Source organism: Gigantopelta aegis, chromosome 5 (assembly GCF_016097555.1).
Source record: "Gigantopelta aegis isolate Gae_Host chromosome 5, Gae_host_genome, whole genome shotgun sequence".
Taxonomy (NCBI): Eukaryota; Metazoa; Mollusca; class Gastropoda; order Neomphalida; family Peltospiridae; genus Gigantopelta; species Gigantopelta aegis.
This window is the reverse complement of record NC_054703.1, coordinates 2,100,940-2,124,370: the sequence shown is the minus strand read 5'-3', so window position 1 is coordinate 2,124,370 and position 23,431 is coordinate 2,100,940. Positions and strand designations below refer to the sequence as shown.

General features: G+C 35.5%; 1 protein-coding gene across 3 annotated transcripts in view; it reads left to right on the top strand.

Moving 5' to 3' along the window:
- LOC121373313 (sulfide:quinone oxidoreductase, mitochondrial-like) overlaps positions 1-23,431 on the top strand; it is an 84,650-nt gene that overhangs the window by 40,507 nt on the left and 20,712 nt on the right. Inside the window, exons 4-9 of one of the 3 annotated variants that reach the window (XM_041499878.1) lie at positions 2,321-2,518; positions 5,866-5,969; positions 6,735-6,843; positions 7,774-7,960; positions 15,993-16,060; positions 23,029-23,099. In XM_041499878.1, coding sequence (XP_041355812.1) covers positions 2,321-2,518; positions 5,866-5,969; positions 6,735-6,843; positions 7,774-7,960; positions 15,993-16,060; positions 23,029-23,073 — 711 coding nt within the window. In that variant the 3' untranslated portion in view covers positions 23,074-23,099. Of the gene's footprint in view, positions 1-2,320; positions 2,519-5,865; positions 5,970-6,734; positions 6,844-7,773; positions 7,961-10,309; positions 10,378-15,992; positions 16,061-23,028; positions 23,100-23,431 lie in introns of all 3 variants that reach the window. The other 2 variants (XM_041499877.1, XM_041499876.1) reach the window with 2 other exon arrangements.

Below are 23,431 nucleotides of genomic sequence, written 5' to 3'. Positions count from 1 at the left end.
CTGGATATACATACTGACATTCAAAAGGAAGAAATGTTTTGTTTAATGCTGGGGCTTAATTCACTAAACTCACACAACTTTGCGATCTCGCAGTGTAATGCTAAAAGATTTGCAAAGAGGATGCTTTGTTGTCTAACAAAGCCTAAGAGATTTTTGTGAATTACGTCCCTGGTTATCAAGTACAGTACAGCCATTTCTTTTTAATGATCTAATTTAAAAAACATTAATATCAGGGCTAGAAATATTGGCTTGTTTAAAAAGTTTCTTTTTGTTTAACGACACCACTTGATCATAATGGGCTAATCATTGGAAGGAAGGAAGGAAATGTTTTATTTAACGACACACTCAACACATTTTATTTATGGTTATATGGCATCGGACATATGGTTAAGGACCACACGGATATTGAGAGAGAAAACCCGCTGTCGCCACTTCATGAGCTACTCTTTTCAAATAGCAGCAAGGGATCTTTTATATGCACCATCCCCCACAGCTAGGATAGTACATACCACAGGCCGTGTTACACCAGTCGTGGTGCACTGGCTAGAACGAGAAATAGCCCAATGGGCCCACTGACGGCAGTCGATCCCAGATCGATCGCACGACGATCGCGCATCAGGTGAGCACTGTACCGCTGAGGTATGTGTCGCCCCGACGTTCAAAAGAAACTGTATGCCAATACACTGAGAGTCTACTGAAGAAAAACCACAATACATGTATGTTGCGTATGCCAATACACTGAGAGTCTACTGAAGAAAAACCACAATACATGTATGTTGCGTTTAGGGCTAGACGTAGCCCAGTTGTAAAGTACACACCTGATGCGCGGTCAGTCTAGGATCGATCCCCGACAGTGGGCCATCGTTTCAAGCCAGTGCACCACGACTAGTATATCAAAGACCGTGGTGTGTGCTATCCTGTCTGTGGGATGTCCCTATCTGTGGGTACAGCCAGTACACCATGACTGATATATCAAAGACCGTGGTGTGTGCTATCCTGTCTGTGGGATGTCCCTATCTGTGGGTACAGCCAGTACACCATGACTGATATATCAAAGACCGTGGTGTGTGCTATCCTGTCTGTGGGATGTCCCTATCTGTGGGTACAGCCAGTACACCATGACTGATATATCAAAGGCTGTGGTGTGTGCTATCCTGTCTGTGGGTTTCCACTCTATGATTTTGTCAAAATGACCATACATGTATGTTTAACATCCAATAGCCGATGATTAATAAATCAGTTGCTCTAGTTGTGTCGTTAAACAAAGCAAGCTTCTACATGTATGTTACATGTTTATTTATTGTTTTAATATATATATATTCATGAGAGTGGTGTTTTGGTGTGTTGGGAAAAAAAATTCATTCCATAACAGCAGAAAGATGTTTAACCACAATTTTATTTCCATTATGCAAATTATTAAAAAAATTAAATAAATTTTTGGTCAATTGGTGCCTATAAAAGATCCCTTGCTGTTAATGGGAAAATGTACCAGGTTTTCTCTAAAGACTGTGTCTCAGAATTATCAAATGTTTGACATGAAATAACCGATTATTAATTAATCAATGTGCTCTAGTGGTGTCATTAAACAAAACCAACTCTGTGCAAGTGATGTTTTGCATGGTAGTTCTCAAGAGAGTGCACTACCTAAAACTAGTAGTCACACGACCCTCTCGATAGTTTCGTATTTTTCACGGGATATATTCTGATATAGAAATTATATAGGAAGGAAGGAAGGAAATAGTTTTTATGACACATTCAACACATTTTATTTAAGGTTATATGGTGTCTGACATATGGTTGAGGACCACACAGATATTGATGGAGGAAACCCGCTGTCGCCACTTCATGGGCTACTCTTTTTGATTAGCAGCAAAGGATCTTTTATATGCACCATCCCACAGACAGGACAACACATACCACAGCCTTTGATATACCATTTGTGGTGTATTGGCTGGAGCGAGAAATAGCCCAATGGGTCCACTGACGGGGATTGATCCCAAGCCGACTGCACATCAAGCGAGCGCTTTACCATTGGGCTACGTCTCGTCCTACTAATGGAAGGAGTGCTTTATTTACAGACAGGACAACACATACCACAGCCTTTGATGTACCAGTCGTGGTGCACTGGCTGGAGCGAGAAATAGCCCAATGGGCCCACTGACGGGGATCGATCCCAAACCAACCGCACATCAAGAGAGCGCTTTACCACTGGGCTACGTCTTGCCGAATTATATTGAACTGCATGGAGTAATTAATGGTGGTGTGTAACCTAAATTGTAAACAAAAAATGCTGTATGTGTGTTCCGTTTTTTTCTTCCAGATCAAAGGCTTGCCAGAAGCATTCGATATGGACGACACTATATGTTCCAACTACAGTAGAGCTACCGTGGTCAAAACATTCCCAGCGCTGCAGGCCTTCAAGGGAGGTAATGCGATCTTTACCTTCCCCGTCTCTCCCATCAAGTGTGCGGGAGCCCCGCAGAAAATCATGTACATGGCAGAGCATTACTTCAGAAAGGTAAGTTTTTACACGTCATTGGTTTAAAGAAGCATGTAGTGCCTTGGGACAGGCCATTCTTAAAGATACATGATTCCATATTTAACATTCAACATTTTTCACTAATGTTGACTATTATAGAACATTACATCAGAATATGCACATGGTAGAGCATTACTTCAGAAAGGTAAATTTTTACACGTCATTGGGTTAAAGAAGCATGTAGTGCCTTGGGACAGGCCATTCTTAAAGATACATGATCCCATATTTAACATTCAGTATTTTTCACTAATGTTAACTTAAGGAAAATTATGTTAATGTTCTTGGCTGAGCATTGCTTCAGAAAGGTAAATTTTTAACCTGTAGGTCATTGGTTTAAAGAAACAAGTAGTGCCATGGGACAGGCCATTCTTAAAGATACATAATCCCATATTTAACATTCAGTATTATTCACTAATGTTGACTGTTGTGGAACATTATGTTCAGAAAATCATTTGTTTGGCTGAGCATTACTTCAGAAAGGTAAATTTTTACATGTCATTGGTTTAAAAAAGCATGTAGTGCCTTGGGTCAGGCCATTCTTAAAGATACATGATCCCATATTTAACATTCAGTATTTTTCACTAATGTTGACTGTCAAGGAAAATTATGTAAGTACATGTACGTGTACATGGCTGAGCATTACTTTAGAACGTTAAATTTTAACCTGTAGGTCATTGGTTTAGGGAAGCTTGTAGTGCCTTGGGACAGGCCACTCATAAAGGTATATTGTCCAATGTTTAAAGAGACTATAGCCTGAGATTACTGTTGTTGTAACTTTTTTTTTTTTACTTTTTTTTATATACATATTTAGATTAACTGCATTTTCATATTTATATCTTTATCAATGTCTGCATATATGCATGTACAAAGTGTTTATTGATATATATCTTTATTTTTGTATTAGCCCAACTTGGATTTTACCTTCCAATAACTTAATATGTACAATTTTTTTTTACATTTTATTTTAATGTTTTTTTGTTTTTTTTTGGAATTGCATCGTTCAGTTGCCTAAAAATGCCCCAATTATGAATGAATTGGCCGTAAAATGTCCCAATTATGAATAAATTGCACTACTTTTCCCCCAATTCCATCAGACCAGGAACCATAGTGGAAAATCTTGGACAAAACCCAAAAGTGTACTATTGTCCATTTGCATCCAAAGCGAACTGAGGCCTTGGCATGTAATTATAAACTAAACAGTTCTAAAACTCGTACATGTATAAACACACGTTTAACCCATGCCAACTCTCATGACACTTTATACAAGAAAAAACCTCAGTGTCAATGAAAACAAGTTTTAACAAATGACTATCAAATTGAATAGGTTAATTAAGCCACCTTTTGATACATGAATACGGTGACAGCTGCAATGGCCAAGATGAACCAACTGCATACATGTGCAGTGCTATCTTTAGTCTCTATGCTGAATATCAATATTATATGAGTAACAACTCAGCATTTGTTTTCATCCATGGATTAAAGCAGATTTTAGAAATTTTGACCCGTATGCAAACCACGTTTACATTTTGTTACAAGTCAATTTTAAGTTTGGATAAAATGTCGCATATATGACCACTTTCCCACTTGGCCTCTTTAAGTTTACAGCCATCATTCTACTATATGTTGGGAATAGTTTGTGATCGCGATACGTCATTTGCTTAATTTTATTTAGTTTAAAGGTTTTCTTTATAATAAATTAAAGTTAAAAACCAGATAATATATATTTTTTTCAAGTTGTATTAAAATACCAGAAGACGACATGCATACATGTTTTCATTTCCAATAAAGTTATGAAGTTTGTTTTGTTTAACGACACCATTAGAGCACATTGTTGGTATCGTTAAACAAAATAAACTTTAACCTTTTTTTGTTGTTGGTAATCTCACTGTTAATTAAACAGTATGCTCTAGTGGTTTTGCTAAAGAAAAAAACAACGGTTTTAAAATGTATATGTGTGTGTATTTCAGACTGGTAAATGTGACCAGGCCGACATCATGTTTTAAAATGTCTGTGCATGTGTGTATTTCAGACTGGTAAACGTGACCAGGCCGACATCATGTTTTAAAATGTCTGTGCATGTGTGTATTTCAGACTGGTAAATGTGACCAGGCCGACATCATGTTTTAAAATGTCTGTGCATGTGTGTATTTCAGACTGGTAAACGTGACCAGGCCGACATCATGTTTTAAAATGTCTGTGTGTGTATTTCAGACTGGTAAACGTGACCAGGCCAACATCATGTTTTAAAATGGCTGTGTGTGTATTTCAGACTGGTAAACGTGACCAGGCCGACATCATGTTTTAAAATGTCTGTGCATGTGTGTATTTCAGACTGGTAAACGTGACCAGGCCGACATCATGTTTTAAAATGTCTGTGCATGTGTGTATTTCAGACTGGTAAACGTGACCAGGCCGACATCATGTTTTAAAATGTCTGTGTGTGTATTTCAGACTGGTAAACGTGACCAGGCCAACATCATGTTTTAAAATGGCTGTGTGTGTATTTCAGACTGGTAAACGTGACCAGGCCTACATCATGTTTTAAAATGTCTGTGTGTGTATTTCAGACTGGTAAACGTGACCAGGCCAACATCATGTTTTAAAATGGCTGTGCATGTGTGTATTTTAGACTGGTAAATGTGTCCAGGCCGACATCATGTTTTAAAATGTCTGTGTGTGTATTTCAGACTGGTAAACGTGACCAGGCCGACATCATGTTTTAAAATGTCTGTGTGTGTATTTCAGACTGGTAAACGTGACCAGGCCCACATCATGTTTTAAAATGTCTGTGTGTTTATTTCAGACTTGTAAACGTGACCAGGCCGACATCATGTTTTAAAATGTCTGTGTGTGTATTTCAGACTGGTAAACGTGACCAGGCCGACATCATGTTTTAAAATGTCTGTGTGTGTATTTCAGACTGGTAAACATGACCAGGCCCACATCATGTTTTAAAATGGCTGTGTGTGTATTTCAGACTGGTAAACGTGACCAGGCCAACATCATGTTTTAAAATGTCTGTGCATGTGTGTATTTTAGACTGGTAAATGTGTCCAGGCCGACATCATGTTTTAAAATGTCTGTGTGTGTATTTCAGACTGGTAAACGTGACCAGGCCGACATCATGTTTTAAAATGTCTGTGTGTGTATTTCAGACTGGTAAACGTGACCAGGCCCACATCATGTTTTAAAATGTCTGTGTGTTTATTTCAGACTGGTAAACGTGACCAGGCCGACATGTTTTAAAATGTCTGTGTGTGTATTTCAGACTGGTAAACGTGACCAGGCCGACATCATGTTTTAAAATGTCTGTGTGTGTATTTCAGACGGGTAAACGTGACCAGGCCAACATCATGTTCAACACGACGTTGGGAACCATTTTTGGAGTAAAGAAATATGCAGAGAGTCTAACAAAAGTGGTCAAAGACAGGCAAGTTTTAAACATTCTGTAAATCATGGTTAACTGACAGGTGCGGGTACTGACTTGTCGGTAGAGCGTTTGACTGACAGGGATGGGTTCTGACTTGTCGGTAGAGCGTTTGACTGACAGGGACGGGTTCTCACTTGTCGGTAGAGCGTTTAACTGACAGGGACAGGTTCTGACTTGTCGGTAGAGCGTTTGACTGACAGGGACGGGTTCTCACTTGTCGGTAGAGTGTTTCACTGACAAGGACGGGTTCTCACTTGTCGGTAGAACGTTTCACTGACAGAGACGGGTTCTCACTTGTCGGTAGAGTGTTTGACTGACAGGGACGGGTTCTGACTTGTTGGTAGAGCGTTTGACTAACAGGGACGGGTTCTGACTTGTCGGTACACAGTGTTTGACTCACAGGGACGGGTTCCGACTTGTCCGTAGAGCGTTTGACTGACAGGTATGGGTTCTAACTTGTCGGTAGAGTGTTTGACTCACAGGGATGGGTTCTAACTTGTCGGTAGAGTGTTTGACTGACAGGGACAGGGTTCTAACTTGTTGGTAGAGCGTTTGACTGACAGGGATGGGATCAAATTGCCCTGTTTAGAATTTTATGACTCCAGTCTTTACAAAATCCTGGATCCGCCATGATATGCTCTGGAGATTGTGATTCTGTTTGACGTGGACATTCGCCAGTGTCTGTAATTGATACAAAATATGTACGTACTTGAGTATAAAGCTGGTGGTTTTTTTATAATAATGCATGGCTCTTAATATTTGCAGAAATATCAACGTGAACTACAAGAGGAATCTGATAGAAGTTCGGCCTGACAAGAAAGAGGCGATCTTCACAAAACTTGACAGTGATAGTGGAGAGACTGAAACATACCATGTGAGTCAATAAAACATTTAAGTATGACTTGAGGCACATAATTGTGCCACTAATATTTGTTATTTCAGTTTGACTTTAGGCACATTGTGCCACTAATATTTGCTATTTTAGTTTGACTTTAGGCACATTGTGCCACTAATATTTGCTATTTTAGTTTGACTTTAGCCACATTGTGCCACTAATATTTGTATATCAGTTTGACTCTATCTTTGGTATGATGTTGAGTGCGTCGTTAAATACGATTCCTTCCATTTGTATGATTTTATTTTCAGTATGACTTTGTGCCACGAATATCTATGTGATTACAGTTTTTATTTTCAGAATGATTTTTATTTAATTTGAGTAAAAAAAATTATTCACTTTAACTTTATTAACAGTATGACTTTTTATAACGTTTTACTTTATTTTCAGTTTTACTTTATTTTCAGTATGTTTTTATATTCATTTTGACTATTTGTAGTATGATTTTATTTTCAGTATGACTTTATTTTCAGTCTGACTTTCTCTTCAGTTTGACTATTTTTAATATGACTTTATGTTCGGTTTGATTTTATTTTCTGTAACAAGGGTTTGAAACTCGCCCAAAAATATGGTGGCCAAAAAATACTAAATGCATGTTGGCAAATTATGGTAAGCGAACCACGAGCAAGATTTTAATGTGGAATACAAATATTAACGGTGGCTTTTGTGTTATAGCTCTAAAGAAGATAATATTAAATTTGGGCAACCAATGCCATTATTTTTTTTATATTTAAGTCTCCCAAAGAGGACATTGATTGCATTTGGCGACCTGGCCACAGGCTGTTTCGAGCCCTGGTAATTAACACTGTATATTCAATATATATTTTTATTTTCAATATGACTTTATATTCTTCATTAATTTAACTTCATTTTCAGTATGACTTTATATCAATTTTACTGTACTTCCAGTATGACTTTCTGCACGTTGTGCCTCCAATGTCGGCGCCAGATCCACTACGACTGGCGAAGAAAATTGTCAACGAGACTGGCTACCTCGAAGTGAACCAGCACACGCTTCAACACATGAAATACCCCAACATCTTCGGCATCGGAGACTGCATCAACGCGCCAACATCCAAGACGGCCGCAGCTGCAGGTCGGTTGTCCTTTTGTAATTATTGTAATAAAAAATTAAATGGTTTTTTCTAATTGCCAAAATTTAGAATATGGTATTTTTGTATTAATGATTAAAAAAAAAAAAGGATGTATTTTATTATTTAAAAAAAAAAAAAAATTAAGTACAATGTAGTAGTGTCTTTATTAATGATTAAAAAAAATTAAGTTTTATGTATACATTTTTTGTTTCTCACATGCTGTTGTAATTATAACAATTTTAAATAATTATTGTACAAAAAATTAAGTCTTTGTTTCTAATTTGCAAAATTTAGAATATGGTATTTTTTATTAATGATTAATGTCATATTTGATTATTGATTAAAAAAATTTAAGTACTATGTAGTATCTTTATTAATGATTTAAAAGAAATTAAGTTCTACATGTATGTATAAATTTTTTTATCTCTCACATATATGTTGTAATAATTATTACAACATTGTATGTGTGTACAATGTGAATGTAAGATCAAATATAAATAAAAAATGAAAAAAAGAAGAAAAAATAAAGTACTATGTAATATTTTTATTAATGATTAAAAAACAATAAGTATGTAGTCACTTTATTAATTATTTTTAAAATGTTGTATTTTCCAGGTATTATTCAATTCAAAATGACAGTACTGTTCTGTTCAAACTACAGGACCATTCAGTTCAAACCCTTAGTAATATTCAGTTCAAAACTACAGAATTATTCAGTTCAAAACCTAAGTACTATTCAATTCAAAACCAAAGTACTATTCAGTTCAAAACCAAAGTACTATTTAGTTCAAAATGACAGTACTATTTAGTTCAAAACCAAAGTACTATTCAATTAAAAACCAAAGTACTATTTAGTTCAAAATGACAGTACTATTTAGTTCAAAACCAAAGTACTATTCAGTTCAAAACCAAAGTACTATTCAGTTCAAAACCAAAGTACTATTCAATTCAAAACCAAAGTACTATTCAGTTCAAAATGACAGTACTATTTAGTTCAAAACCACAGTACTCTTTAGTTCAAAACCACAGTACTATTTAGTTCAAAACCACAATACCCCTTAATTAAGAGCCATAGTATTGTTCATGTCTAGCCAACAATACTGTCCAGTTCAAAATCTCACATTGTTCAGTTCTAAACCACAATACTATTTGTTTCCAAACCACCAAACTATTCGGTTCAAAACCACACAAAACTATTCAGTTCAAAACCACTGCTGATCCAGTCAAATCCACAGTTTTATTATGGTGGTGTTCATTTTAAACCCGTAGTACTGTTCAGTTCTAAAGTACTCTACTATTGAGTTAAGCTGTCACGTTCAAAACCATATTATTATTATTTAGTTCAGACCCTAGTACTGTTCAGTTCTAAACTACTATTGCTTTCAGACTGTTACGTTCAAAACCATATTATTATTTAGTCCAGACCCTAGTACTGTTCAGTTCTAAAGTACTCTACTATTGAGTTAAGCTGTCACGTTCAAAACCATATTATTATTATTTAGTTCAGACCCTAGTACTGTTCAGTTCTAAACTACTATTGCTTTCAGACTGTTACGTTCAAAACCATATTATTATTTAGTCCAGACCCTAGTACTGTTCAGTTCTAAAGTACTCTACTATTGAGTTAAGCTGTCACGTTCAAAACCATATTATTATTATTTAGTTCAGACCCTAGTACTGTTCAGTTCTAAACTACTATTGCTTTCAGACTGTTACGTTCAAAACCATATTATTATTCAGTCCAGACCCTAGTACTGTTCAGTTCTAAAGTACTCTACTATTGAGTTAAGCTGTCACGTTCAAAACCATATTATTATTATTTAGTTCAGACCCTAGTACTGTTCAGTTCTAAACTACTATTGCTTTCAGACTGTTACGTTCAAAACCATATTATTATTATTCAGTCCAGACCCTAGTACTGTTCAGTTCTAAAGTACTCTACTATTGACTTAAGCTGTCACGTTCAAAACCATATTATTATTATTTAGTTCAGACCCTAGTACTGTTCAGTTCTAAACTACTATTGCTTTCAGACTGTTACGTTCAAAACCATATTATTATTATTCAGTCCAGACCCTAGTACTGTTCAGTTCTAAAGTACTCTACTCTACAATATATATAAAACAAATTTTTCCTGTATTGTTTTGTTCGGTAGCACGTCGTCATTCACTATATGCCAGTTTCAGAGATTGCTATACAATTCTAAAAATTTAGATGCAAATTTCACAATTCTAAAATGTTAAATAGTGATTGTAACGCAATTTTCAACTGGTCACCCACTATCTGTCGCTATAAACAAAATATATAAAACAAAGTTTTCCCTGTATTATTTTGTTTGTTTTGAATTTCAGCTACTATGTGTTATCCCTTAATGAAAAATCTTTGGGCAGTGATGAATGGCAAAACAATAAAACACGAGGTAACCACGACAACACTTAATGAAACGGAGTGATCTAACTTCGTATATACACTGAAACAAGTAACTCGTTCTAGTGTAGCTTGCCCTAATACACGTAGAAACAAGAACTATTAACATTTTCATTTTTGCACTATATCAATTTTTGCATTTTTTATGTATATATTAGCAGAGTGTAACCAAACATATATCGACTAATAAATAGATTAAAAACATTAGATTTTGTTAGATTTTGTAAATTTAGGGATTTGGTTTTTTACCCATATTTTTTGTTTACCGTAATTAGTCATTGTTGTTGTGTTTAGATTCTGGCCCATCTGTGTTATGTTGTGTTGTGTTGTGTGTTAGTTAGGGTGTACGTAGTTAGTTTTATAGCGTATTTCGTTAAACGTCCTTGTAGGTTAGGAATTGCAAACACAGAATAAAAATTGTTAATACGTCCTTTTTTTTTCTTTTTTTATTCCACTGTCCCCTTTCCCTTCTCTCCTTTAAATTCCATCTCATTTCTTCTCGATCTGGCAGCTCCTCCTGTCTTTCGTCTTTTTCACTGTCCAACTCCACATCCCAGTCCTTGCCTCTCCAACCATGACAGGTGTTGTCTCTTGTGGCTATCTGTGCCACACACCTGTCATTTCCCATCACCTTCTAGCTGTGGACTTAGTCTGACCACTTTGGGGAAGTGGATATAAAATAAGTAGCTCAGTGGTAGAGTGCTCGCATGAGATGTGGGTAGCCTGCGTGCCAACAGCAGGTTTTTTTCTCAACCACGTGACTGTGAAAAGGTGCATATAAATGATCCCTTGCTGCTATTTTGATGGGCATAGCCTATGTGGTGGCAGTGGGTTTCCTCTCTGTCTTTCCTGACCTAGTGTCAAAGAGCCATGATACTACAAAACAAAGATTTTCTTTTCTTTTCCTACTGTCTGTGTAAGCTCTGATGAAAAACACACATCCCTTTCCTTTTTATCTCTGTAAGCTCTGATGAACAACAAACATTCCTTTCCTTTTATCTATATATAAGGCTCTTTGTTTCTCTCTGTCTTTTTTTGACATTCCGCGCCAGGCAAATAAAGTGTTCAACCTTTTTCCTTGAGTTAAAGTTCATCTAAAGTTTACACTAAAGAATGATTTTTTAGTTACTCTATTTATATTGCGTTCCAACCAGTGCACAACAACTGGCATATCAAAGGCTATGGTATGTGCTATCCTGTCTATGGGGTGGTGCCTATAAAAGGCCCCTTGCTGCTAATTAAAAAGTGGCGACAGCGGGTTTCCTCTCTCTATATATCTGTGTGGTCCTTAACAATATATCTGACGCCATATAACCGTAAATAAAATGTGTTGAGTGCGTAGTTAAATAAAACATTTCCTTCCTTCCAGTAACCCGACACCATATAACTGTAAATAAAATGTGTTGAGTGCATCGTTAAATAAAACATTTCCTTCCTTCCAGTAACCCGACACCATATAACTGTAAATAAAACGTGTTGAGTGCGTCGTTAAATAAAACATTTCCTTCCTTCCAGTAACCCGACGCCATATAACTGTAAATAAAACGTGTTGAGTGCGTCGTTAAATAAAACATTTCCTTCCTTCCAGTAACCCGACACCATATAACTGTAAATAAAACGTGTTGAGTGCGTCGTTAAATAAAACATTTCCTTCCTTCCAGTAACCCGACACCATATAACTGTAAATAAAACGTGTTGAGTGCGTCGTTAAATAAAACATTTCCTTCCTTCCAGTAACCCGACGCCATATAACTGTAAATAAAACGTGTTGAGTGCGTCGTTAAATAAAACATTTCCTTCCTTCCAGTAACCCGACGCCATATAACTGTAAATAAAACGTGTTGAGTGCGTCGTTAAATAAAACATTTCCTTCCTTCCAGTAACCCGACGCCATATAACTGTAAATAAAACGTGTTGAGTGCGTCGTTAAATAAAACATTTCCTTTCTTCCTATTTATATTGCGCTTTTTGGTACTGGTTTGCTGCCATGTTTGCTGTGAAATTTTACTAAAACTATGAGTGTGTTATAGCTCGATGGTAGAGCACTCGCCTGAGGTGCAACATGTTATAGGATCAATCACCCACCATGGAACTGAGGTGTTTTTTTTCCATCAAATGTCTAATGACCGATACATCAAAGGCCATGGTGTATACTTTTCTATTGGTGTGAAAATGTGTGTAAAAGATCTCTTGCTGCTTTTTTAATGGGAGTAACCTATGTGGAAGCAGCAGGTTTTAAAAAATGTTTGTTGTTTTTTTATCTGTCAATGCCAAAATTTCAATATGTTAGACCATGTGCAGTTTTCAAATGTCCTGAAGTGTTTTTAAAAATCCTTTTCCTTTTTTACAAAATAACTTTTTTTAACACTACGACTGGTATATACTGCCGTGGTATGTACTGTCCTGTCTGGGATGGTGCATCTACAAGATCCCTTGCTGCTAATGGAAAAATGTAGCAAATCTCTGTAAGACTATGTCATTGTCAGAATTACCACATGTTTGACATCCAATAGCCGATGATAAATAAATCAACGTGCTCTAGTGGTGTAGTTAAACAAACCAAACGTTTTTTTTATGTATGTACTGTCCTGTCTGGGATGGTGCATATAAAAGATCCCTTGAAAATATAATTGGAAAATGTATGCCATTGTATATCAGTGTTTCTGCCAGAAAGGAATTTTTGGGTATGTCGCTATGAAATTGAATGCAGCCACAGTCGACAGGGGGTAAGGGGGGCCTCCCCAACAAAGAAAATGGGTTACATTTGGGGTTAGGGTTAAGAAAATCATACAATAATGATAAGAATCTTTAATTTTGTCAAAATGTTAACTTAAAAAAATAGTAATTTGGGTATGGTGCCATACCCGTTTTACCCTCTGGCAGAAACCCTGTATATCTGTGTGGTCCTTAACCATTTATCTGATGCCATATAATGGTAAATACAAATATGTTGAATGTGTCATTAAATAAAACATTCCTTTCTTTCTTTCAGTATCGTTACATTAAAAATAAAAATTACTCTATTTAATATTAATAAATATTATTATTAAAAAATATATATATTTAAAGAAAAAAAACAAGAAAAAAAAAATCATATTTATCGACCTTTGTCTGATAAAAAATATCGGTGATATTGTTTTTAGATCACAGGAAGCAATAAAGAGAAACACAAACCTGGCGTGTCAACTTGTCTGTCGCCTACTTCCTTTTCCTCTTTCAAGTGTCCTTTTTTTTCTTTTTCTCTTTTTTTTTATAATTAAAAACCCCCTGCTCACAACAAAAGAAAATCACGCATAAAAAAACTGCCGTAAATATGGCTTGTACAAATATCAAACGAAAGTTGCAGCCATATGCCTGTAACGGTGTAAACTGAAACTATTTCTGAATAGACAAGAAGCTTTTCAAAATTTAGATCACAGATTGTCTTCATTTTGAATGGCTGCTTAATCAATAATTGAATTCAAGGTTGTATATGATTAAATCCTCAGTGCTAACACACTGCCACAGTTTTAAATGTTTTTATATTAAAAAACAAAAATAGAAAAAATATATACATGTGTATATATATATATTTGTGTATAATAAAAAAAATTGTAGTAATAAACTTAAATACGGTACAGGATTTAGATAACTTCTGACTCATCAAAAATATATTTATGTATAATGTTTTAGCATCAGAATTCACAGAACTACAGGTGTGTCAAAAAATATAGTTATACGTATAATACTGTTTGTGCAGTACTTAATAAACATAACTACAGAATTTAGATGCTACTATTGCATCAAAAACTATCGCTGTGTATAATACTATTTGTACAGTAATAAAGCTCTAAAAAATTTCGTTGTTTTTTTTGTCAGTAAAATGCTCCATCTTCCGTAATGATGTAATTTTCTGCGTGAAATAGATTCCAAACACATGTAAACGTAAGACCGATTTAACTCTAGTTGCAGACGTAAATTTAAATAGTTTTGTGTTTTAAATTGGCTTCTGGTTCATAACAAAATATAATTATGTTTAATAATATTTCTGCAGTCATAAATCTAGCTTCAAAATTTAGATAACAACAGGTACATCAAACAATATAATAATATTTAATAATATTTGTTCAGTAATAAACATACTACAGAATTTAGATAACAACAGGTACATCAAACAATATAATAATATTTAATAATATTTGTTCAGTAATAAACATACTACAGAATTTAGATAACTACTAGCTGGTGCGTGAAAAATTATCGCTATGTATAATGATATTTGTATAGTAATAAACCAAACTACAGAATGTAGAAAACTATGTTGTGTATCAGTAACCATTTTACTCTAAAACATAATTCTAATTAAACCATTTTTTTTTTTTTTTTTTTTGCTCATTGGCGGACAGGTAAGATGGATTGTATTAAAATGTTGTTGTGTGGATACTATTTCACATTGTTGACTTGTATTATACACTTTTTATTTTAATAGATAGTTAGTATCTTTTTCTTTTTTAATTATATGTATTATATATCTGCTTTTGATGTATCATAGTCCAAATTTCCTCTGGTTCTACACTGCTCAAAATGTGCAATTTGTTTTTACAATCGTGTATTTGTCAAAGATATACATGTTTATGTATATAATTATCATAACAAGCCTGTGATAATTGAAAAATGACTTAAACCATTTATCAATTACACAAAACAAAAAAAGATGAGCCATTTTGTTTTTCCAAAACCTGTCGTGACAATATAAATAAAATGTCCTAAATGTAATATTCAAGTGAAATTTTTTAAAATGTAAAATTAGACTTGTATCAGCGATGCTTGGGCAAAACTTATCATTTACAGATTTTTCGGAGGGTGTCGTTACAGTTTAATAAACATAGGGCAGAATTTACGAAGCCTGTTTATTCAGTATTTTGTTTTTAGATGAATAGATAATTAGACAAAATTTTCTGTTCATCCAGTGCTAGCCCAAATTAACAGTGAAAATATTAAGCGACTCAGGAACATTTTGTTTAAGATCTTGTCATAATTCGCTATGCAAGTTTCAGATATCACCACACACAATTCTAAAATGTTAAATGGAGGTTTCTAATCAGTTGTTTTCGATTCGATAACAACTATCACTAATCAGAATTTTAAAAAACAATTGTCCTCTGACCTTCAGATGTCCGTGACTGTATATTGCAGACGCCAAGATTACATTTGACTCTTTATGTATTTTAGACATGTATATTGAAAGGTAAAAGAAATGTGAATATTTTAATATATATTTTGTTTTATGATACAGGTAATTTGGTAAACACACTGTTACAATGGGGTCTAAAATATGCCACAAAATACTGATAATTTTGTTAAACACAAAAAATATTGGGATTGAAACTGAATCATTTTAAATGAATTTAAGAAAACTTAATTAATAATAGCTTTTCTTTTGTTGAACATTCAGTACAATTAATCATCATTTAACCATGTGGTTATTAAAAAAAAAAAAATTGCACATTTTGTTTTACTATTGTTATGACTGTGCACTGCAGACATGAGTAGTTGTACGGTAAGCAGTGTGAGGTCAGAGGTCGTTTGGGCTATAACGTAACACAAAGCTTAACTAATTACTTGCAGCGACTCAGTGCCATATAGTTTTTCAAAATCTCTCGGCAGCCATGGCTGGAAAATCACCACACGCAGAGGTGAGCTTTCATTTCAGGTCTGGTCAGAAACCTTAATCAGTGGAGTGGACAGTAGTACATCTTTTAAAAAAAAAAAAAAAAGGAATCGTTTTTCAATTTTTTATGTTTTTGTGGGGTTTTATGGTTGTCGTTTTAAAAAATGTAGTTTTTTCATTGTTGATGTTTATTATTATTTTTTTGGTTCTTTTAAAAAAAAAATTTTTTTTATTGTCGTCATTGTTATCGTTGTTGGGTTTTCTTTTTTGAGGGGTTGGGTTGTAGTTTTGTTGTAGCTGTTGTTGTTTTTTTGTATATATACTGTAAATCATGAAATTAATGCGAGCAAGTAATTAATGCGAAAAATGCGGCGAACTCATCGACGCAATAATAACGACACATTTTGTTTAGTCTCATTACCAATACAAAAATTGTGCAGGATTTTACTATAATACTTCTAAATAAAATAAAACTTTTATAATAAAAAGATGAAACAAAATACAAAAACAATTTTTGTTAAATGTCTTTTTGTGAATACTTAAAGAATCTTTCTTTCATTTCGAGGTTGCCATTCTATTTTCACTTTCCTGTAATATCATAGCGGTTATATAATACAGTGATGTTCCAAATGTTTTGTTTTTAAAAAGCTCATTTTGCGATGTGAGTATTTTTCAAATTTTCTTACACTTCTGGATTACTGTATACATTTAAACTGTTTTGAACATTTGTAAAATTATAATCAACAAATTTTATTACTAAATATATTCCTTTAAAAATGAAACAGTAGAAAATTATATAACCGCAACCAACAATCCGTGCGTATTTCTTCAAACCATTTGGCTCGACTCTATACATGGCATTTAAGTTAGACTGGTCGCAAGTTGTCACTGTTGCAATATATAGCATTTGTTAACGTCTATTCCTGTGCTGCGCATCAAGTGTATAAAATCAATCTAAAACATTTGTTAGAATAATACGTCTGCGTTCGCGTGAAATATTGTGCCCTGTAATAGCGACCCGTTTACCTTTTATTCCTACTGGTGGATTAATTAGAAGCAATCACCACACAAAAGTGCGAGGCATACCCTTAACAATAAGGTGTAGTTATACTAATTACACTACTTTATGTAATTAGGGCTTCCTGGTCGACCCACCATGCGATTAGCTTCAGGTTATGTAGTAGCTGTGAAAACAACTACTGACTTCTTTTAACATGAAAGATAAAGCCCAAACAATATAATAACAACACAACTGTGGTTTTTATGTGATGTGGACTTTGCCCGACGCATTAATAAAAATACGCATTTTTGTTCACTCATGTACAGACGCAATAATATCATGACGTATTAATTACATGATTTACAGTATATATATATTTTTTTCTTTCTTATCAAGTGAATTGACAAACCACCATTAATTGGCCTATAATAATGCCTTACCCTGTTGTAAATATTGCAGGATCCTTCGAGTCCAATTGATCCCAATTGATTTGAGTTAAAGCATAAGATTTTGAGATGGAATCCAAAAATAACTACATTGCATAATGGATTTTTTAATGAGTCTGGTGGAGTCCTAAATTAAAATCAAAAACCTGTTGTCGACAATTACATTTTACTGCACACAAGTGAAGATGATTCACATTAAATAATGAAGTAAAAAAATTAAAAATAATGGAGAGTGGTATATAATTGTTAGCGTGAAAGAAGCTGGAGGGGATTGTGACAGCAGTAATGAGAGAAAATTGCACTCTATACCATCCACTAATGAAGTCTGCAAAGAATATCCTAGACGACTATATAGTGTGTTAAATGATTTCTTCAGATTGCAGCAAAGTATCGAATTGTAAGCCTGATAGGAGAGGGTGTGTGTTTTGGGTGGGACCAGGGCCCACCCTGCATGAATAGTAGCCGATAAGAGAGGGTGTGTGTTTTGGGTGGGACCAGGGCCCACCCAGCATGAATAGGAGAGGGTGTGTGTTTTGGGTGGGACCAGGGCCCACCCTGCATGAATAGCCGATAAGAGAGGGTTTTGGGTGCATGAATAGGAGAGGGTGTGTGTTTTGGGTGGGACCAGGGCCCACCCAGCATGAATAGGAGAGGGTGGGTGCATGTGGTGGGGGTGGGGGGTGGGCACGGCTCGCCCTGTCCATTGCCAAATTAGGCAATTGCTAATTTTTAATACAAAAGTGGCTACAACTATTAGTCTTTAGCTAATAAAATATTCCTTACATTAACCACATTTTAATAATTTTCAAGGAATCGTCTACATATCTGAAAAATGACTAAATCAAAACATGTTCCAGTGAGAGCCCTCGGGGCAGTAGCTAGAGGGGGGAGAAGGGGGCAATTGCTACTCCCCCCCCCCCCCCCCCCCCCCCCGTCCGAAAAAAATCCAGAAAGCATTATAGAAACTTAAAGAAAATTCTCTTCACCGTTTAAGGAGTTTAGACTATTAACTGCAAAAACAACATAATAAAAAAAAAAAATTGACGTCCAATAACGGATGATTAATAAATCAATGTGCTCTGGAGGTTAAACAAAACAAACTTTTAACCATTCGGCAACTTTAAGCCGTCTCTTTCAGTTCTCCAGTGTCACTGTAGAGCTTGGTGTGTATATATAGGGTAGTGTCGATATATAGGCCACTCAAATTGTCTCAGTTCTTGATATCTTAGGAATCTCTGTAGAAATATGCTCTATTTTTCCACCGGGATTGGAGTTTGTCCAGCTTTATCTGGGTTTTGACCATTCTTCATAAACAAAATCAATTTCGAAATCATTGATGAATTCACCTAGTCTCTCTGTTGTAACAAGATCATGGAACTGGTGCCACTGGCTAACGATAAATCAATCTTTTGATCGCTGTGGTTAAATAACAGGGGGACGTAGCCCAGTGGTAAAGCACTTGCTTAATTCGCGGTCAGTCTGGGATCGATTCCAGGAATCATCAATGGGCCGATTGGGCTATTTCTCATTCCAGCCAGTGCACCGCGACTGGTGTATTCAAGGCTGTGGTATGTCTCTGGGATGGTGCCTATAGACGATCCCTTGCTACTAATGGAAAAATGTAGCAGGTTTCATCTCTCCAAGACGTGTGTCATTGTCAGTTTGACATCCAGTAGTCTATGATTAAAGGGACACACCCTAGTTACAGTTATTTGTTAACCATTACGGCGTTGTTTTTTGCTATTAAACCCCATTTTTCACAAATAAAATTGCACTTTACTTACATTTTATTATTTAGAATACACATTTCCATTCACCTGAAGTGGTTTTTGGTAATCCTGATGTTTGTAAAACCACGAAATGCATTTTTTGCATTTTTTCACAAGACATGCTATCGAGAAAAAACCGTTAAGCAAGCGAGGTCCAATCTATTTTTAGAGGGAATCTTCCTGTGTAAACGTCACAGATGTTGGTATACCACGTGACCGTTATCATTTTGGTTCGGTTTGTTTTCTCGTGCACGGTTCGCGCATTCAACATCCGATTTGTTGTTGTTCATTTGTGAGATTTTTCTTCACAGTTCGTGAACATTTTCAGTAACAATAAAGTTCAGACAAGTAAGTGTCTCAATACAAAACGTTACAAACCCTTAAAACCAATAATTTTGCTAAGTCTTATGATATCTGGAGAGGGGATACAACCAGGACAGAACAGTTGGAACATGTCCAGGAGAGGTGAAAAGAACGCACCCCAAGTCTGTGCGCACTCTGTGAAATTTGTCGTGACGTAGGCATTGTTGTGCTTCGAGCGACATCTACTGGTGACATCAGAATACTAACTTTCAAAATTATTTCAAGCAATTGGGACATGGGGATTCCCGTGGTATTTATCGATATAAAACCTGCTTTTTCACTCCATTTGATAAAAACGTGATCTAAGTGTGTTACAGGTTTGTAGATTAACCAAATTATAATTTATTTTCGCTGGATGGAACTAGGGCGTGCGGCTTTAATAAGTCAATGTGTCTTAACTGGGACCAGTGCCTCTGGATAAGGATAAATCAATCTTTTGATGGCTGTTGTTAAACAAGATTGCTGCTGATAATTTCTTACTTTGATGAGATCCGAAATTGGTCTCATGATTTAGTTTTTATTAACCTGCAGATATATATGCACTTGTTTCCTCTGGGGCAGGAGATAGCCCAGTGGTAGAGCGCTCGCTTGATGCGTGGTCTGTCTGGGAATCGATCCCCGTCAGTGGGCCCATTGGGCTATTTCTCGCTCCATCCAGTGCACCACGACTGGTACATCAAAGGCCGTGGTATGTGCTATCCTGTCTGTGGGATGATGCATATAAAAGATCTCTTGCTGCTAATCGAACAGAGTAGCCCATGAAGTGGTGACAGTGGGTTTCCTCACTCAATATCTGTGTGGTCCATAACCATATGTCTGACGCCATATAACCGTAAATAAAATGTGTTGAGTGCGTCATTAAATAAAACATTTCCTTCCTTCCTTTTATTTCCTCTTATTCGTCCTGGAAATCCTGGAATATCCTGGAAAAAGCATAACATTTTATTGTGTCCTGGAAATTTAGGCAAAATATTTTTTTTTTTTTTTTTTTTTTTTTTTTTTCACATCTTTACTTTTGTTGTTTTCATAACCTGTCTAAATTTCAGACAACAATTTGTTATGAAAACATTCATTGATTGAACATTTCCTGTTTGAACCCTTTTGATAATATATCATTTCGTTGATAAAGCTTATGTGTGTCCTACTGAAAGATACTGCAAGTGCAAGGTCATATACTGTACCTGTGACAGACGTGTTTTAACCTTCAAGGTACAAACACCAGTTCAGTAAAGTGCATGATCTTTGTTTAGATGGTGTAGTTATTTGCACATGAACGGCTCAAGATTGTGTACGGTCAAAGATCGTGTCCATAGCAAAGGTCAAAGATCGTATCCATAGCAGACAGATTTTCTCCAACAAGAGGAGGGTGGGACGTAGCCCAGTGGTAAAGCATTCACTTGGTGCGTGGTCGGTCTGGGATCGATCCCCGTTGATGGACCCATTAGGCTATTTCTCGCTTCAATCAGTGCACCATGACTGGTACATCAAAGACGATGGTATGTGCTATCCTGTCTGGGATGGTGCATATAAAAGACCCCTTGCTACTAATGGAAAAATGTAGCAGGTTTGCTGTCTAAGACTATGTCAAAATTACCAAATGTTTGACATCCAATAACCGATGATTAATAAATCAGTGTGCTCTAGTGGTGTCATTAAACAGAGCAAACTTTATACTTTGTCCTATACAATATATATACCAGTTAAAAATAATCTTTGTTTATTTAAGTGATATGGAGTCTAATTCACTAAACTCTAGTATCTTTGCGATATCACAGTGCAGTGAATGAATGAATGAATGAATGTTTAACGATACCCCAGCACAAAAATACACATCGGCTATCGGGTGTCACATATGGTATATCACAGTGCAATGCTAAAAGACTTGCAAAGTGAATACTTTGTTGTCTAGCAGAGTGAGCCTAAGAGACCTTTGTGAATTAGACCCTGGTTATTGGCCCTGAGTTAGAGATTGTGTCAAAGATGTAGCCCATAACATAGGTATTTTTTTTAGCCTTCAACATGTGTGAACAGCAGTTGAAATAAAATGATCCTTGGTCAAGTGATGCAGTTATCTCGATCTGCCCAGGGTTAGGTAGAGATTGAGTAATATGTCAACGATGACTCAGGTGTTTACTTTCAGAATTAACAAAACAAAATAATCGTTTACATAACAACATTACTTCCGCTTTCAGTGTTTGTTTAAACTGGTTTTTTTTTTTTTTACAACTGGTATTATCAAATATAGTCCATGATAGAGGTTTGTCCAAGGTCAACAATTGCATCAGTGACGGCCTTGTTTACCTTCAGGCTTACAGGACAGTTAAGACGATGGTTGTGCAAATAGAGGCCTCCACAGGAATAGTTCAAGGGAGAGGAGCAAGACATGTTGGTGCATAATAAAGTATATTACATAAAATGCAAAGTTGATATCTTCTTTTGACGATTATATATCCAAAAAAAGTTCAGTTCCAGATTTAGGGGGTGCAGATAGACGCACGCACGCACGCACGCACGCACGCACACACGCACAAACAAACAAACAAACAAACAAACAGGTGTAAGTGATGTTATTTTCCATCATAGATGTACATGTATATGGGTATATATATATATATATATATACACACATACATATTTCTTTCTTTCTTTCTTAGAACCTCTGGTATGGTCAAAAATGGACTTTGAAATATAAAACGCCGATAATATGGAGTTACTTCCCTTGGTAGATGTATAAATTTGTTTAATTTTTTTTCTCTGTACTGCCGTATAAAACACCAATGATGTGGAGTTATTTCCCCTGGTTGATGTACAGATGTGATGCTTATGTTTTCTCTGTATACTGCTGTATAAAAAAAACACTGATGATGAAGAGTTATTTGCCCTCGTAGATGTATAAATTTGATGTGGGTTTTTTTTGTCTGGGTACTATGTATAAAACACCGATAATGTGGAGTTATCCCCCTTGGTATATGTATAAATTTGATGTTTTTGTTTTTTTCTGTGTACTGCTGTATAAAATAATCAATTTTCCTATAAAATGCGGATGATGTAAAGTTATCCCACCTGGTAGATGCATTTTTTTTTTCTCTACACATATTGCTGTATAAAACACCAATGATGTGGAGTTATTTCCCCTGGTAAATGTATACATTTCTTTAATATATATATATTTTTTTCTCCGTGTACTGCTGGATAAAACACCGATGATATGGAGTTATTTCCCCTGGTAGATGTATAAATTTGAACTTTTTTTATCCGTTACTGCTGTAGAAAACACCAATGATGTAGCATTACTTCCCCATGTGTATTTTTTTTTTCTCTGTGTACTGCTGTCCATGTCCACGGTGCACCGCTTCTCTGACCAGACTGTGGTTATGTTGTATGTGACGTTAATGAGTCCATGACATGTTTTTAGCTTCACAGACCGGTGTTGTACAACAAAACTTGCTGGCGGTCATGAACGGGTCTACTACGTTGTCGAGACAGGTAAAACGGTTCAGATGTGATAGTCACGCTGGAGCAGTCGGGTGATTTTAGGCTCTCGCTATTTCACGCTTACGTTCCAAATTGTGTAAAAAAAAAGTTGGTTTTAGATCTGTACCTAGTTTATATTTCTGTACCTAGTTTATATTTCTGTGTCGACTATTTATAAAAAAAATTTAATTAAAAATGTTTTTTTTTTACTAATAAATAAATAATAAATAACAGAAGATAAATTTTTGGAAGAATGTATTCATTTATTTGTGAAGATTTACATCTTATACATTTTGAAGCCTTTATATTTCTAAGTATTTTAACGTTTCAAAAAAGAAGAAAAT